Raw genomic sequence first — 17,695 nt, 5'->3', positions numbered from 1 at the left:
CATCAAGCATCACATCCCACAAAGCACTTCCCTTCTCAATTTGCAATACTACACAATTTTATGTCACTATGATATTTCAACAAACACATTGTGGGCATATCTTGCACCTTCTTATTTCAATTCAAAGTGGGTTAGAATCACCATACAACCAAAGTAAATGCACCTCACACCACAACCACAACATCACCATACCTTCACAATAGCATCAAGTGCACATATTTTACACCAAATTTCACTAAATTTCGGCCACATGAGCACCCCCACCAAGCTTCAACATAAATTAATTCCACACCATCAAAACACACCAAAAATCTTCCACAAACATAAGACTAATGAACACGCCAGAAGTTAAGCCCCATTTTTGGCCATAATAGGCAAAGAAACTAAAATAATTTGCACAACTAAATCTACCTAGGGTTTGGTTCAAAATAAACTAAAACTACTTAAATACTACAATCAACTACAAAAAGAAAAGAGAAGAGATGAGAGGAAGACTTGCCTTGAAGATGAGTAGAGGGAATTGGAGGTGTGAGTGTGGAAGGAATTGGAGAAGAAGAACAATGGGGGAATTGGGGAGAGTTAGAGAGGAGAGATTTGTGAGAGAGAATGAGAGGAGAGGGGGAACTAACGGGTCTGTGTGTTGGGGTACGTAAAAAAACAAAACAATTATATATATATATATATATATATATATATATAAACTAAATTAATACTGCCGGGTCGATGGGTGCGGCGCCCCACGCGGCGCAGTAGTGAAGTTTATCAGAGGCTCATTTTTTTGTAGAGAGCCATTTGGCCTGGCGCAGTGCATGGCATGGCGCCCCATGCGGCGTGCTAGGCCATGTTTTCATAGAGTTCACCTCGTTTTGGATATTTAGCTCACAAATTGCACCCCGACTCTATTATGTACTTATTTTATGTCCAATTCATGCTTGTACCTGCCCAAACAAGTCCCACAACTCTTAATTTCTAATAATCCTAAACTACAATTATCTAAACTATTCTAAAAAATACGAAAAAAAAGAAAAAAAAAGGGTTAGAAGCATTAAAAATTAGGTTGTCTCTCAACAAGCGCTGGAGTTAACGTCGTGGCACGACTCAACAGGTTTTCAAGCATCGGCCAAGTCCACCGAGGTCTTGTGACGTGCAATGTCACACCCTAATAATGTTTTACTCTCTGCCCATTTACCAAAAAGGTACCACTTGACCTCGTATCATGCAAATCCACCACTCCATGAGGCCTCACACTTACCACCACGAAAGGACCTTCCCATCTAGACTGAATCTTTCCGGGGAAAAGCTTCAACCTCGAATTAAACAAGAGAACTTCTTGACCTGGCTCAAACTCGTGATGTTGGATGTGCTTATCATGCCACCTCTTGGTCTTTTCTTTATACAATTTGGCATTTTCATACGCGTGCATTCGAATCTCATCAAGCTCGTTGAGTTGTAGCAATCTTTTCTCACCGGCTAAGTCCATATCCATATTTAGCTTTTTAATCGACCAATAGGCTTTGTGTTCAAGCTCAACGGGCAAGTGGAATGCCTTCCCATAAACCAACTTGTACGGAGAAGTACCTATGGGGGTGTTGTATGCAGTTCGATTTGCCCATAATGCGTCGTCCATCTTTCCGGCCTAGTCTTTCCTATTTACACTTACTGTTTTCTACAGAATCTGCTTCACCTCTCTGTTTGACACTTCCACTTAACCACTCATTTGGGGTGATAGGCGGTGGCAACCTTGTGCTTAACTCCATACTTTGCTAGAACATTATTCAACAATTTGTTACAGAAGTGAGTTCCCCCGTCACTTATCAATACCCTTGGAGTCCCAAAGCGTGTGAAGATGTACTTCTTTACAAAGTTTACCACTACCTTTGCATCATTAGTAGGAAGAGCAATGGCCTCCACCCACTTTGACATATAGTTGACCGCCACCAAGATGTACCTGTGACCATTAGAGTATGGGAACGGTCCCATGAATCAATCCCCCAAACATCAAAGAGCTCTACTGCCAGAATATTTTGCAAAGGAATCTCATGCTTTTTCGTGATTGTTCCAGTTCTTTGGCACTTATCACACTTTTTAACAAAGGTGTGTGCATCCTTAAACAATTTTGGCCAATAGAAACCCGATTGCAGCACTTTTTGGGCAGTTTTGTCGCCACCATGGTGACCCCCGTATAGAGAAGCATGACAGTCATGCAATATTGCATTCATCTCTTCTGCAGGGGAACACATTCGTACCAACTGATCTGCGCACTGCTTATATAGGAATGGCTCATCCCACATGTAGAGCCTCCCATCATGTAGAAACCTTCTTCTATTATCGGGTGTCACTTCTTGGTGGCGTCACCCCACTTGCAATAAAATTCACATAGTCTGCATACCACGAGGCTTCACTCGAGGTGATTGCTAATAACTGCTCATCAGGAAATATTTCTTTGATCGACCCCCCTTCAGCTACATGGCTCTGATTTTCTAGTCTGGACAAGTGATCAGCCACCTCATTTTCTGTCCCTTTTTGATCACGGATCTCTAAGTCAAATTCTTGCAAGAGAAGGACCCATCGAATTAGCCTTGGCTTGGTGTCTCTCTTTTCAAACAAGTACTTTATAGCCGAATGATCTATGTAGATGATGACTTTGGTTCCCACTAGATAGGATCTGAACTTGTCAAATGCCGACACCACTACAAGCAACTCTTTTTCTGTAATAGTGTAGTTCATATGGCCTTGATTCAGAGTTTTGCTCGCGTAATAAATGGAGTGAAAACGTTTATCCTTCCTTTGCCCCAAAACATCTCTGATTTCTATGTCACTATCATCGCACATCAACTCAAATGGCTGCGCCCAATACGGGGCAATGATAATTGGTGCAGTCACTACTCTTCCCTTCAACTCCTCAAATGCTTTCAGACAGGCATCATCAAACTTGAGGAGGATATATTTCTCAAGATGCCTGCAAAAAGGAGAAGAAATTTTTGAAAAATCTTTAATGAAGCGATGATAAAAACCTACATGGCCCAAGAAACTGTGAATGCCTTTGACGAATGTCGGTGGGGGTAATTTTTCAATCGCCTCCACCTTTGCTTTGTCCACCTGCAAACCATTTTTGGACACCTTGTGCCCCAAGACTATACCTTCTCGTACCATGAAATGGCACTTTTTCCAGCTTAGCACCAAGTTCGTCTGTTCACACCTAGCAAACACTTTATCAAGGTTCATTAAACAATTATCAAAAGAACACCCAAACGCAAAAAAATCATCCATGAACATTTCTACAAATCTTTCAACCGTGTCAGTAAAAATAGCCATCATATACCTTTGAAAAGTCGCAGGTGCATTACCGAGACCAAATGGCATTCTCTTGAATGCTTATGTGCCATAGGGACACATAAATGTGGTCTTCTCTTGGTCCTCTGGGCCTATAGCAATCTGATTATACCCCGAATAGCCATCTAGGAAACAATAGTATTCCTGTCCAGCTAATCTATCTAGCATTTGATCAATAAGGGGGAGGGGAAAGTGGTCCTTTCGGGTGGAATTATTCAATTTTCTATAATCAATGCAAATTCTCCACCAGTGATAGTTCTTGTGGGAATAAGGTCATTATTTTCACTAACCACTAAAGTCATCCCCTTTTTTAGGCACACATTGGACATGGCTTACCCATTTGCTATCAGAGATTGAAAATACAATACCTGCATCAAGCCACTTAATCACTTCTTTTCTTGCCACCTCTTTCATGGTTGGATTTAGACGGCGTTGTTGTTCAACACTTGGCTTGTGCCCGTCCTCCATGAGGATTTTATGCATGCAAAAAGCTGGACTAATGCCTCTAATGTCAGACATCGTCCACCCAATGGCTCGCTTGTGCTCACGCAACACTCTTAATAGCTTTTCTTCCTGCAATTTAGACAAGTCAGAAGAAAAAATAACAGGTAAAGTGTCAGAACCACCCAAATAAGCATATTGTAGGTGAGGGGGCAAGGGTTTAAGTTCTAGCTTTGGAGCTTTTTCAATCGATGGCTTTGGAGGAGGCCCACTTGTCCTATTTAGGGGCACAAATGGGTTTAATCCCTGCATGTAAGCGCATGATGCATCTAGTATATGCATCATCTCCTCAACATCATCATCAATCTCCAAGCTATCGAAACACATGAGTGCTTTCTCTAGAGAATCGTCTAGATATATACTCATGTCAATAAACTACTCATCCATCTCCATAACAGATATCATAGAGAGCTCCTTATAATGGCAAGGAAGTTGAATCGCCTTGTAGACATTAAAGACTACTTCCTTGTTGTCCACCATCATAATTATTTTTCCCTCTCACTTTAATAATCACATCACCTGTAGCCAATAAAGGTCATCCCAGTATGATTGGAACTTGTTCATCAGCCTCATAATCTAAGATAATGAAGTCCGCTGGGAAGATAAATTTCCCAATTTGCAGCAACACATCTTCAATCACTCCTTCAAGGTAGTCTATGGATCTATCCGCTAGTTGCAACATCACAATGGTTGGTCTTGGAGCTCCCTGAACCAATTGCTTGAACAAGGACAAGGGCATCAGATTTATGCTCGCCCCGAAATCACATAGAGCACGACCCACATGGATATTACCAATTTGCACAGGGATGGTGAAGTTGCCAGGATCCTTAAGCTTTTGAGGAAGCTTGTTTTGGACCCTTGAAGTGCACTCCTCAATAAGTGCGACTGCCTCGAATTCAGTCAATCTCCTCTTATGAGACACTATGTCGTTTATGTACTTGGCATACTTTGGAATTTCGCGAAGTACATCTACCAATGGATTATCCAATTGAACCTGGCTCAACATAGAAAGAAATTTGTTGAACATGCGATCATCATTCTTCTTTTGCAATCTTTGGGGAAAAGGTGGTGGTGGCCTTACAACATTCACTGGCTCTGAACTTGCATCATCTTTCTTTGATTCATGTGTTGCTTTAAGAATCAATTCCCTTTCAGGTATAGGTTTGTCCTTTCTCTTCTTTGGCACTTCGTCTAATTCCCTCCCGTTTCTGAGTGTAACCGCATTAACTTGAGGGTTCTTCTCTGTATCACTGGGAACAGCGCCTGCATGCCTAGTATTTTGATTCAACGCTAACTGCCCCATTTGCCTCTCAAGATTTCTAAAGTCGTTCCTTAGTTATTGATTTTCAAGCAACAATTTCTTCAACAAAGTCATTCGTACTCTCTTCTACTTGTTGGGGTGGCTTCTGAGGTTGATTAATATTTCCTTGGTGCCTATAATGATTTTGAGTCGGCTGATTTCCACCCCAATAGAAGTTAGGGTGATTCTTCTAATTTGGATTGTAAGTGTTCCCATATTATGCATTCTGGTTCATCGGACCTCTGCTCTGTTTCCCCACATAATAGATAGATTCAGGATTCGTGGGGCACATGTCACTCGTGTGACTGTTACCATATAATTCGCAGCAAGTAGACATCTGTTGTACATGTTGCATCTGTTGTGTTTGGTTCATTGTCATTCTATTCATCTGATTTGCCAATTTTGCTATATCTGGTCTCATGGCTGAGAAGTCATCAAGCTCAATTACACCGACTTCTTTCTGTTTAACTGCTCTTTGTGATTCCCCATCCCCTTGCCAATTATGATCATTAGCAGTGAAGTTGTTTAGCAGGAGCTGGATTTCACTATACGACCTCGCCATGCAACTACCCCCACAAGCTGAGTCAAGATTCATCTTTGATGTCTCGTCTAACCCCTCAACGAAAATGCGACCCAACACTTCGTCAGTATGACAGTGATGCAGGCAGTCTCTGAGTAGCTTCTTGTATCTTTCCCAAGCTTGATGAAGAGTCTCGCCATCCCGTTGTTGGAACCCAAGAATTTGGCTCCTCAGCGACTTTGTCTTGTTAGTGGGGAAAAACTTGATTAATAATTCCCTTGCTAGATCATCCTAAGTGTGGATTGAGTTGACGGGCTCCTTTTACAACCATTCCTTAGCTTCCCCTAGCAGTGAAAAGGGAAACAGTGTCAGCCTGACATAGTTCTTGAAAACGTTCAGATAATTGTAAGTGTCCGTAATTTCCAGGAAATTCTGAATATGCCTCTGTGGGTCTTCATGAGAAAAACCCACATATTGCCCCGTGGACTGAATCAGTTGTACCATGTACTGTTTGAGTTCAAAGTGACCCGTGATATCAGGCTTCACAATAGCCTTAGTCATATTAGCAGGATTGGGCCTTGCAGCTTCTATCATCGGACGCTCTTCATTAACTGCCATCTCTATTGGTTGTGGTTGAACTACGATGTCCAATTCTCTTTCTATTCTAGTTCTCGCTTCGACTTCCCTGCTCACTCTGTAAAGTGTTCGTTCAATTTCAGGATCAAGAGTAAGGAGATTGTTTGCGCTTCTACTCCTCCGCATTTAAGAGAAGAGCATGCGTTAACACAAACAAGGCAAACTAAAAATAAAAACTTGAACAAATAACTAATAAAAGCTTAACTCAGTCAAGTAGCTAATTTCTAAGTCCCCGGCAATGGAGCCAAAAACTTGTTGTGACCAAACACACTCACGCAAGTATACGTGGTTGTCAAGTAATAGAGTAGTTAGTAGAGTATCATTCCCATGAAGATTTATGATTAACTTTTGACTGATTCAAACTCAAACAACTTGTCGATTCTAGAGATTTCTCACAAAATATGTAATTGACTAATTTACTACCTAAAAACTACCAAGCAATGAAATAACTAGAAATCAACCACAACACTTAAGCAATTTCGGATAACAATTAGTAGGAAAGGATATTCTAGGGTCATAGGCTACCTAACAATCATGTTGCGTTCTTGGCTTAAAATGACTAATTGATTTATCTGGATTGTTGATTGACAAGGTTAATATTATTCATAAGAATCTGTCGAGTTCATACTCACCCATTCAAGCTAACTTAATGCCTATATGTCTATGGAATTAAGATTAACAAGAATGCATTTACCCTTCCTGTATTTTAACCAAGCAAGGCAATTAGGTATATGTCTATCCTAAGTGCGAATCCGTTCCCCGATGCCCAGGTTCAAGAACTTGCTCTATCTAATTCTATATGCAATCTAGAATTCCCACTTTCGAGTTCAACTCTAGATTCATAGATAGTATTTCACTGTTAGCTACTCAGTAAAATAATTAAAAACGGAATTAAATAAACAACCTAATATGATAAACTCAAACTCGTCAAATTAAACTTCGAACATCACATTCATGTAGCACCCATGACCCCAGAATATTAGGGTTCTTAGCTATTCATGTTCATACAATCATCAAAAATAATGTTTTTAAACATAAAATCAATGAATGCTAGAATACGAATGGAAGAATTGATCAAATTCGTGCTCCCGAGTGTTCCGTACTTTTGTTTTCCTCTCAAAGTTCTGTCCTCCCCTCAAAATTGTGTTTTTGGTGTATTTATACCGTGTAGAAACAAACCCGGATTAAGATACCCTTTCCAAGCCAAAGTAGGAAACTACTCTGCAATTTTTGTACACCCGCGCTGCGCCTTGCATCGCGCCCCGCACCGCGCTTGTGGGGATTATAAGCGGATATGTATTTTTCCTATCAGGCACATTTTACACTGCCGCATTGCGCTCTGCGGCGCCCCATGCGGCGTGGCAGTGTTAATTTCGCAGAGTAAAATTGTTTCATCCACTTTTGACATTCAGACTTATTGGGCTTTTCCTCAGACTTCAAAGCTCCAAATTGATCGATTCAGCTCCAAATTAACTTTTTATCTCGGAAGCACTTCCTGCCAGGCATAAAACACGTACTAAGTGTAATTCACTATCATTTAAGCTCAAACACATGTAAAATGCAGTAATTAGAGTGCAATACTACGGCTAAAACACGAGTTTCTAGCCTACCATCATTGTACCTTGTAATCCTCAAGGGATTGTACCAATCACTTATTAATGTATAATCTACTTCTTTCATATGTGTAATCCCATTTATGTTTGTTTCACATTGTTGTTGGATATTTAGACTCCCTATCTTCCTTCAATTTATATGATCACATGCGATAATTATAATTCAATAATCCCACATAGCATAAACTTTGGTCGGGAACCACAATTGTGGACCTCGAAGAGTGTCTATCCCCTTCTCTTCTAGGTAATTTGAGCCCTTACCCGATCTTTGGTGACGTTGACTAGTTAAAACAGAGGTATTTGCAAATGGGTGCCCTAACACACCTTAAAATCCTTATGTGGCGACTCTTCTCTGTTAATACACATTTACAAGAGTTGTCATACGTCGAAATCGGCTTTCGCGAGAAAACGTGGCACGACAAGTACAAAGTAAACTTCAGAAGGTGACTCCAAGGCCCGCAAACGTGACGACAGGTATACCTTGAAGTCTCCACATCAATACTCAATCAGCTATCTAATGATCCACACGCGCCAAGGTGCTGGATCTTCAAAAAAATGTGCAACAAGCGTAGCATGAGTACATCACAGCGGTACCCAGTAATTATCAAGACTAACCTCGGTGGAGTAGCGACGAGGAACATTCAAGAAACCAACTAAACATAATAACCTGTACAAGTATGAATATAAAAATAACATGGAAAAATATAAAGCTAAACATGGTAAAAATATTGTTACAATACTTGCAATAAGAACTAGAAACAAGAATTAACAACAAGGAGCTAACAGGTAAAAATGTCGTACAGTAAGCAGAATACAGTTAAAGTCTGATGAAACCAAGTAAGGGAAAACAAGTAACAACCCAATAAAACAACCGCTTTCACACAAGTTTATAGAAGAATTTCCCCGAGGTACCACACCTCATAATCACAATCACGGGTCACAAATCACAAACCCTAATCACTTGGAATCTTGTGCCTACATTACAAATTACATCCGCACAGACAACTCGCGTGCTGCACGGACAACTCACGTGCAAATACCATTAATACCTCATATCGTCACGGACAACTCACGTGCTAAGAGAGTGACAATATCTCATATCCACACTAACAACTCACGTGCTAGCAGTAACAATACCTCATAACCACACGGGCAACTCACGTGCCAATAGTAGCAATATCTCATATCTGCACGGACAACTCACGTGCCAATAGTACAACTCACGCACATAAGGCAGGTATACAAGATTACATGTAAATGATCAATAAACATCAAGTTTCATATTCTTCGACTAACATAAGTGATAGATTACGGTGTATGCTTGTGCAAGTGTAGTATCACAGCTCGAGTCAATAAGTAAGATCAGAGACAACGAATGGCACATAGGAAACAACACAACAAAACCGTAATATGCATGACTCACACAAGGTAGGCACACCACTACACAAATATCATCAATAGAAATTCCCCCAGTCCATCACAAATCATCCCCGACATAGCCCCCCTTGTCTTTCCGTGATCGCAACAATAAAATAAATGCCTTCTTTGTTTCGCCACACGCGCATGATAGTATTCCCATCTTGTCTCGCCACATGTGAAAACCCACATATATAGCCCGCCTTATCATGCCGCGTGTATAAATATCAATAAAAATAATAGCACAGACAACTAACGTGCGAACACCCTGACAATCCTCTCAACAATACCACATGTGCCGAAAACATAACAACATAATATAACAACTTGCACCACATGTGCCCATATGCCACAACATTTTCTTAGAATTTAATTTCAATACCAAAACCACACATAGCCCTCGGCTCAACAACACTGAATATAACAACAACAATAACACAAAATACGGCAAGTAAATCAACACAATAATTACAAAAACACAATAAAGAAGAAGAATGAGCTAACAATGAAAGACATAGCAAGTAATAATGGCTTTAAATAAGAATAACTCAACAATGAGAGAGATAATGTGCAACAACGATATCAAATAAGAATAACTCAACAATAGGAGAGATAACATGTAACAAGGATATCAATTATGAATAACTCAACGATAGGAGAAATAACATGTAACAATTATTTCAATTAAGAATAACTCAACAATAGGAGAGATAATGTCACGACCCAAACCGAAGGCCACGACGGGCACCCGGTGCCTAACTCAACCGAGCACAAACATAACGTATCCTTCTTATCATATTATCATGGGTAAATGAACCGAAAAGGACATCATGAGATAACCAGAATTAAACATAAGGGAATACTCGACATAAGATGACCCAACATGGTATACAAACTTATATATGTGACATACGGACCTATAAGACCAAAATGATCATTTGTACACTCAAGACATAGGCCGACAAGGCCATACAAATATCCATATACATGACATATGTCTACCATCCTCTAAGAGTACATAAACGTCATAAAAGCCGGGACAGGGCCCCGCCATACCAATCTATACATGTCCAAAGCATACTGACCAATATGCAACTCCAGAGCAAGTGGAGTGCACCAACACTTTCCACTGAGATGATAGCTTACTAGGAGGACTGTCAACTTGTCTATTGGGTCCTGCAGGCGTGAAACGCCGTCCCCAAGCAAAAGGGACGTCAGTACAAATAAAGTACCGAGTATGTAAGGCATGAAAATTAGTATATAAAAGACATGAAAGAAACATGGAGTATAAGACTCAACCTGTAAGCCTGAATAGCTCATCGAATCATGAAACCTTTATAGTGTCATGTATATGCGTATAAATGTCATATCATGCATAGGTATATGCGTACATATCATCCTCAAGCCTCTAAGTCCCATCATATCATATTAGCCTCACTGGGCAAAATCATCAACTTATACCAACTGATCAGGTAGTGGTGCGTATATAACACCATAACCTTTCCCCATACCCCATATACATATAATATACGTGTATATAACTCCATCTAGTCATGATTCAATGTACATGTATAAATGAATGCAATGCATAATGAAGTAAATAAGATCTCTCAGAATGTCATAAGATCAATATGCCTTCGGATAAACTTTATCAACTTACGTATTTTTTGAGACCCGTGAACAGAAGATATAATAATAAGACACACGGGGAATCAATAACACAGGCACTCCTAGTGCTTTTATGAATAGAGGCATTTATGAATGTTGCGTGTTTGCTCGTTTCGCTTGTATCGTATGGATCATGCCAAAAGGAAAGAAGGGATAACCTTAACATACCTTGGTAGTTTACCTAACCACACGACGTCGGTTCAGACCGTTAGCACTTCAATCTATAACAAATAATAAGGGACCATTGTTAATCTTACAGAAGCAAGAACTTAACACAAATGAGCGACTAGCTCGTCTATGAAATTTTGGACAGCCCTCAAATTCTTTTCAAGAAGAGTGGAATGATAGCATCAAGGACAAGGATAGAGTTTTGGAAGCTCCAAGAAGGCCATTTATAAGATCTCAAGTTAAAGAGTTGCAGACTAAGGTTGTTGGACTTCAATGGCAAATAAAGAAGCTTTTAATTATAGAGGACGAGCTCAAGCTCAAAGGAGATGAATTGAACAAGTTTTACAATTTTTTGTTGGCCCAAATTGAAGTCCAAGAGGAGGAAGATTGGGTCCCAAACTCGGTCCTTGAAATCCAGCAAAAGGGCACCCAAAAGAGCTCAAAATGAGCTTAAAAGAGGTCCAAAAGGGGATGTTTGAAAAGGAGCCCAATTGGAGTCCAAACCAATGGCCCAAACTAGTAGTTTTAAGGTTCAAATCTGCTACAAAGGATTTGTCGCCCACCCTACCTGATTTATGACTTTTCTTATTCCTTAGCAACCACCTTACCTAATTTTAGTGACTTTTATTTTGCCTTAGCAGTCACCCTACCTAATTTTAAGGACTTTTACTCCTATAAATAAGGAGTTCTTCTCATTCATTGGGGACTTGATTATTGATTAAGAATATTATATTTTGAGAGTTCTTTTGAACCTTTCTTACTTATGCTTTGAGATTTATCTTTCAACATTTACTAGTTTATAGTTCAAGGTAGTAAGATAACTTCTTTATTGCGATATCATTAACTACTTTGTGGTATTCTTAAAAGTCGATTAATACGAGTTATTAATTGTTGTCTCAAGTTACTCGTAAAGCGGTCAAGATCCAAATCTATTATTTTGATTTGTTTTTAAGTAAAGGCGTTTGATTTCGTCAATAAATCAAGAAGATATGTCTTAGTTTCTACTCTGACTTCTAAATTAATGGGTTTTGATCAAATCAAGGGACTTTATGCTAATAATGTTGATTTTGGCAAGATTTTTGCAGATCGTAAGTTGGGTCCTTTTGAGAGGTTTAATCTCCAAGATGGGTTTCTCTTTAAGGAAAATAAGTTGTGTATCCCTAATTGCTCTTTACGTGAAGTATTTCTAAGGGAAGCACATTGTGGAGAGGTTATGGGTAAATTTGGAGTCCCAAAGACACTAGACATACTTGCTGAAAATTTCTGTTGGCCTGGAATGAGAAAAGATGTTGAAAGAATGTGTGCATAGTATTTGGAATGTAAACAAGCTAAATCTAAAGTGTTACCACATAGTCTTTACACGCCATTACCTGTTCCTATTTCACCTTGGATTCATATTTCAATGGATTTTATGTTAGGTTTGCCTAGAACAGAGTATGGTAAGGATAGTATATGTGTTGTGGTATATAGGTTCTCCAAAATGACTCATTTTATTCCTTGTTTAAAGACTAGTGATGCTTCACATGTTGCAGATTATTTTGTAAAAGAAGTTGTTAAATTGCATGGTATACCTAGAACTATTGTTAGTGATAGGGATGCTATGTTTTTTAGCCACTTTTGGCGTGTATATTGGGGGGAAGTTAAGCACTAAATTGTTGTTTTCTACTTCTTGTCACCCACAAACTGATGGACAAAATGAAGTAGTTAATAGAACCTTGGGAAATATGTTGAGGGCTGTTTTGAAAGGTAAATGAACTTCTTGGGAAGATCGCTTACCTATGATTGAATTTGCTTACAATAGAACAATCCATTCTTCTACAGGTATGTCTCATTTTGAGATTGTTTATGGTTTTAATCCCTTTACTCCCCTTGATTTATTACCATTACCTACTAATGATATTGCTAATATTGATGGCAGGACAAAGGCTGAGATGATGAAAAAAATTCATGAGCAAACAAGGCTTGCAATTGAGAAGAAAAATGAGCAAACTTCCTTGAGAAAGAATAAGGGTCGAAAAAAAGTTATTTTTAAACCTGGAGATTTAGTTTGGGTTCACTTTAGAAAGGAGAGATTTCTTTCCAAAAGGAAGTCAAAGTTGCATCCTAGAGGAGATGGCACATTTCAAGTCCTTGAAAGGATTGGGGAAAATGCTTACAAGCTAGACCTTCCTGGTGAGTTTCAAGTAAGTGCTACAATCAATGTTGTTGAGTTGTCTTTGTTTGATGTAGGATCAAATTCGGGGACAAATTCTTTTCAAGAAGAGGGGAATGATAGCATGAAGGACATGGATAGAGCTTTGGAAGCTCCAAGAAGGCCATTTATAAGATCTCAAGTTAAAGAGTTGCAGACTAAGGTTGTTGGACTTCAATGGCAAATAAAGAAGCTTTTAATTGTAGAGGACGAGCTCAAGCTCAAAGGAGATGAATTGAACAAGTTTTACAATTATTTGTTGGCCCAAATTAAAGTCCAAGAGGAGGAAGATTGGGTCCCAAACTCGGTCCTTGAAATCCAGCAAAAGGGCACCCAAAAGAGCTCAAAATGATCTTAAAAGAGGTCCAAAAGGGGATGTTTGAAAAGGAGCCCAATTGGAGTCCAAACCAATGGCCCAAACTAGTAGTTTTAAGGTTCAAATCTGCTCCAAAGGATTTGGTCGCCCACCCTACCTGATTTTAATGACTTTTCTTATTCCTTAGCAAAAACCCTACCTAATTTTAGTGACTTTTTTTGCCTTAGCAGTCACCCTACCTAATTTTAAGGACTTTTACTCCTATAAATAAGGAGTTCTTCTCATTCATTGAGGACTTGATTATTGATTAAGAATATTATACTTTGAGAGTTCTTTTGAACCTTTGTTACTTATGCTTTGAGATTTATCTTTCAACATTTACTAGTTCAAAGTTCAAGGTAGTAAGATAACTTCTTTATTGCGATATCATTGACTACTTTGTGGTATTCTTAAAAGTCGATTAATACGAGTTATTAATTGTTGTCTCAAGTTACTCGTAAAGTGGTCAAGATCCAAATCTATTATTTTGATTTGTTTTTAAGTAAAGGCGTTTGATTTCATCAATAAATCAAGAAGATATGTCTTAGTTTCTACTCTGACTTCTAAATTAATGGGTTTTGATCAAATCAAGGGACTTTATGCTAATAATGTTGATTTTGGCAAGATTTTTGCAGATCGTAAGTCGGGTCCTTTTGAGAGGTTTAATCTCCAAGATGGGTTTCTCTTTAAGGAAAATAAGTTGTGTATCCCTAATTGCTCTTTACGTGAAGTATTTCTAAGGGAAGCACATTGTGGAGGGCTTATGGGTAACTTTGGAGTCCCAAAGACACTAGACATACTTGCTGAAAATTTCTTTTGGCCTGGAATGAGAAAAGATATTGAAAAAATGTGTGCATAGTGTTTGGAATGTAAACAAGCTAAATCTAAATTGTTACCACATGGTCTTTACACGCCATTACCTGTTCCTACTTCACCTTGGATTGATATTTCTATGGATTTTATGTTAGGTTTGCCTAGAACAAGGTATGGTAAGGATAGTATATTTGTTGTGGTATATAGGTTCTCCAAAATGACTCGTTTTATTACTTGTTTAAAGACTAATGATGCTTCACAGGTTGCAGATCATTTTGTAAAAGAAGTTGCTAAATTGCATGGTATACCTAGAACTATTGTTAGTGATAGGGATGCTATGTTTTTTAGCCACTTTTGGCATGTATTTTGGGGAAGTTAAGCACTAAATTGTTATTTTCTACTTCTTATCACCCACAAACTCATGGACATATCTTCTTGGGAAATATGTTGAGGGCTGTTTTGAAAGGTAAATGAACTTCTTGGGAAGATCGCTTACCTATGATTGAATTTGCTTACAATAGAACAATCCATTCTTCTACAGGTATGTCTCATTTTGAGATTGTTTATGGTTTTAATCCCTTTACTCCCCTTGATTTATTACCATTACCTACTAATGATATTGCTAATCTTGATGGTAGGACAAAGGCTGAGATGATGAAAAAGATTCATGAGCAAACAAGGCTTGCAATTGAGAATAAAAATGAGCAAACTTCCTTAAGAAAGAATAAGGGTCAAAAAAAAGTTATTTTTAAACCTGGAGATTTAATTTGGGTTCACATTAGAAAGGAGAGATTTCCTTCCAAAAGGAAGTCAAAGTTGTATCCTAGAGGAGATGGCCCATTTCAAGTCCTTGAAAGGATTGAAGAAAATGCTTACAAGCTAGACCTTCCTGCTGAGTTTCAAGTAAGTGCTACATTCAATGTTGCTGACTTGTCTTTGTTTGATGTAGGATCAAATTCGGGGACAAATTCTTTTCAAAAAGAGGGGAATGATAGCATCAAGGACAAGGATAGAATTTCGAAAGCTCCAAGAAGGCCATTTACAAGATCTCAAGTTAAAGAGTTGCAGACTAAGGTTGCTAGACTTCAATGGCAAATAAAAAAAGTTTTAATTGTAGAGGACGAGATAAAACTCGAAGGAGATGAATTTTATAAGTTTTATAATTATTTGGTTGCCAAAATTAAAGTCCAAGAGGAGGAAGATTGGGTCCCAAACACGGCCCTTGAAATCCAGCAAAACGGCACCCAGAAGAGCTCAAAATGAGCTTAAAAGAGGTCCAAAAGGGGATGTTTGAAAAGGAGCCCAATTGGAGTCCAAATCAATGCCCCAAACTAGTGGTTTTAAGGTTCAAATCTGCTCCAAAGGGATTTGGCCGCCCACCCTACCTAATTTTAATGACTTTTCTTATTCCTTAGCAACCACCCTACCTAATTTTAATGATTTTTTATGACTTAGCATCCACCCTACCTAATTTTAAGGACTTTTACTCCTATAAATAAGGAGTTCTTCTCATTCATTGAGGGCTTGATTATTAATTAAGAATATAATACTTTGAGAGTTCTTTTGAACTTTTGTTACTTATGCTTTGAGATTTATCTTTCAACCTTTACTAGTTCATAGTTCAAAATAGTGAGATAACTTCTTTATTGTGATATCATTGACTACTTTGTGGTATTCTTAGAAGTTGATTAATACGAGTTATTAATTGTTGTCTCAAGTTACTCATAAAGCGGTCAAGATCCGAATCTATTATTTTTATTTATTTTTAAGTAAAGGCGTTTGATCCAAAACGTTGTTGCTTGGATCTTGTCAAGGCTATAGAACTTGCGTTCTTGGAAGGTCTTGGAATTCTTTCCTTGAATTTTCCGATATCCTTTATTTTATGCACTTTAATTCCAGTTTCTCAATTCCTTATTGTTATTGCTTCCGCATTTACTTCTCAAATTCTTACTCTAGTTTGGATTTCCGACCTTGTTGTTATCAATGAACATAGTGAACTCCAACATAGAGAATTCAGTCTCGTAGATACGAGATTGTAATCTTTGAGAAATATTATGATAGGAGTTGGGGTAGCTGAAGGTACCGTATAAGTGTTACGGATATAAAAGATTGTGCTACTGGGGAGACAGTGAAAATTAGAGTTCAAAAGTAACCATACGAGCACAAGGGCACGAAGGCAAGTAACTAAGGACAATTATAGGCGAGTAAGAACATCAAAAATTCCATCGCGTATATGATTCAATAAGCCCGTAGCATTACAAGAGTCAAAGGGTCTTCCCTAAGTACTACAACGAAAGACTAAATGAGGATAAGGAGCTTCGACCTAAGCATAACAACCTAAATTCGATGTTATAGAAGAAATGATATTGTAACAATAGTCTCATTAGAAAATTGTATGCACTCCATAAGTAAGTGGCACCTATCGTGACTAATGAACATGAAGTAAAATCAAAAGTAATATTTGAGATCATATGAGTTGAACGAAATTCCAATATGCGTGAGCACTAAGATAAGCCAAGTATTCATGCAACAAGTTGCAGAACGACTAGGAAAAGTAATTGCTTATGTTTAAAGACTGATAGAAGGCACGAAGGAATTATTCAATCTATGACCCAGAGTTAGTTACATTATGAACGCACGTAAGATTTCGGAGTATTTTCCATGCAACATATATATTGACATTCTTACAGCTATAGGAGACTTCCGTATATTATTAAGAAGAAAGAATTAAGTCCATGTCACAGACAAAGGCTTAAATTGTTAGAAGATTATAACATAGATGTTCCATACAGTCTACGAAAGGTTAATGTAATAACTAATACCCTGAGCCGTAGATCGGAAGACAGCTTAAGCCTACTTATAGGCTGAGAGAGAAGAGAAAGCTCGAGAGTTTCATCAGCTAAATAAATCAGGAATCCGAATATTAGACCTAGATGGTTATAGAAATCGTGACTCAGAACATTGCAGAATCACTCTTAATAGCATAAGTACAAGAGAGATAGTACAGTGGCCATATTCTATTAGAGCTCTACGATAAAGTTAGTTAGAAGAGTACCATCCTTAGAGATAACAAAATATGGAGTAGAGATGATAGGATAAATATGTGACCCCACTATTGTAGGAATACGAGACATTACTATGGTGACAGAGCATCATTTTTATCATTCGAGTAAAGAACACA

At 38.4% G+C, this 17,695-nt stretch overlaps 4 protein-coding genes across 4 annotated transcripts; 1 reads left to right on the top strand and 3 right to left on the bottom strand.

Moving 5' to 3' along the window:
* Positions 1 to 1,159: 1,159 nt before the first annotated feature.
* Positions 1,160 to 1,627, bottom strand: LOC138895862 (uncharacterized). The gene has a single exon (XM_070180602.1). The coding sequence runs from the start codon at positions 1,625 to 1,627 to the stop codon at positions 1,160 to 1,162; it is 468 nt and encodes a 155-aa protein (XP_070036703.1).
* Positions 1,628 to 1,646: 19 nt separating this feature from the next.
* Positions 1,647 to 4,200, bottom strand: LOC138895861 (uncharacterized). Its single transcript, XM_070180601.1, has 5 exons — positions 3,702 to 4,200; positions 3,108 to 3,189; positions 2,390 to 2,959; positions 1,876 to 1,948; positions 1,647 to 1,763 (listed from the first exon to the last, which is right to left on the bottom strand). The coding sequence occupies exons 1-5, from the start codon at positions 4,198 to 4,200 to the stop codon at positions 1,647 to 1,649; spliced, it is 1,341 nt and encodes a 446-aa protein (XP_070036702.1).
* Positions 4,201 to 4,369: 169 nt separating this feature from the next.
* On the bottom strand, positions 4,370 to 5,137 carry LOC138895860 (uncharacterized). Its single transcript, XM_070180600.1, has one exon. The coding sequence runs from the start codon at positions 5,135 to 5,137 to the stop codon at positions 4,370 to 4,372; it is 768 nt and encodes a 255-aa protein (XP_070036701.1).
* A 9,135-nt stretch (positions 5,138 to 14,272) lies between these two features.
* On the top strand, positions 14,273 to 15,777 carry LOC138895859 (uncharacterized). Its single transcript, XM_070180599.1, has 3 exons — positions 14,273 to 14,468; positions 14,670 to 14,816; positions 15,056 to 15,777. The coding sequence occupies exons 1-3, from the start codon at positions 14,273 to 14,275 to the stop codon at positions 15,775 to 15,777; spliced, it is 1,065 nt and encodes a 354-aa protein (XP_070036700.1).
* The last annotated feature ends 1,918 nt before the right edge of the window (positions 15,778 to 17,695 follow it).

This window comes from Nicotiana tomentosiformis, chromosome 7 (assembly GCF_000390325.3).
Source record: "Nicotiana tomentosiformis chromosome 7, ASM39032v3, whole genome shotgun sequence".
Taxonomy (NCBI): Eukaryota; Viridiplantae; Streptophyta; class Magnoliopsida; order Solanales; family Solanaceae; genus Nicotiana; species Nicotiana tomentosiformis.
This window is presented reverse-complemented; position numbering and strand designations above follow the sequence as displayed.

Excerpts from the sequence above, each read along its gene's own strand:
- LOC138895862 (XM_070180602.1), bottom strand. The coding sequence starts at position 1,627 with ATGGACGACGCATTATGGGCAAATCGAACTGCATACAACACCCCCATA.
- LOC138895861 (XM_070180601.1), bottom strand. The coding sequence starts at position 4,200 with ATGAGTATATATCTAGACGATTCTCTAGAGAAAGCACTCATGTGTTTC. Across the intron at positions 2,960-3,107 it reads GCACAAGGTGTCCAAAAATG|GCATCTTGAGAAATATATCC; the intron begins GTTTGCAGGTGG and ends TCCTTTTTGCAG. Across the intron at positions 1,949-2,389 it reads ACCTCGAGTGAAGCCTCGTG|GTACATCTTGGTGGCGGTCA; the intron begins GTATGCAGACTA and ends TAATGGTCACAG.
- LOC138895860 (XM_070180600.1), bottom strand. The coding sequence starts at position 5,137 with ATGGGGCAGTTAGCGTTGAATCAAAATACTAGGCATGCAGGCGCTGTT.
- LOC138895859 (XM_070180599.1), top strand. The coding sequence starts at position 14,273 with ATGGGTTTTGATCAAATCAAGGGACTTTATGCTAATAATGTTGATTTT. Across the intron at positions 14,469-14,669 it reads ACATTGTGGAGGGCTTATGG|GTTTGCCTAGAACAAGGTAT; the intron begins GTAACTTTGGAG and ends ATTTTATGTTAG. Across the intron at positions 14,817-15,055 it reads AGAAGTTGCTAAATTGCATG|GTATGTCTCATTTTGAGATT; the intron begins GTATACCTAGAA and ends ATTCTTCTACAG.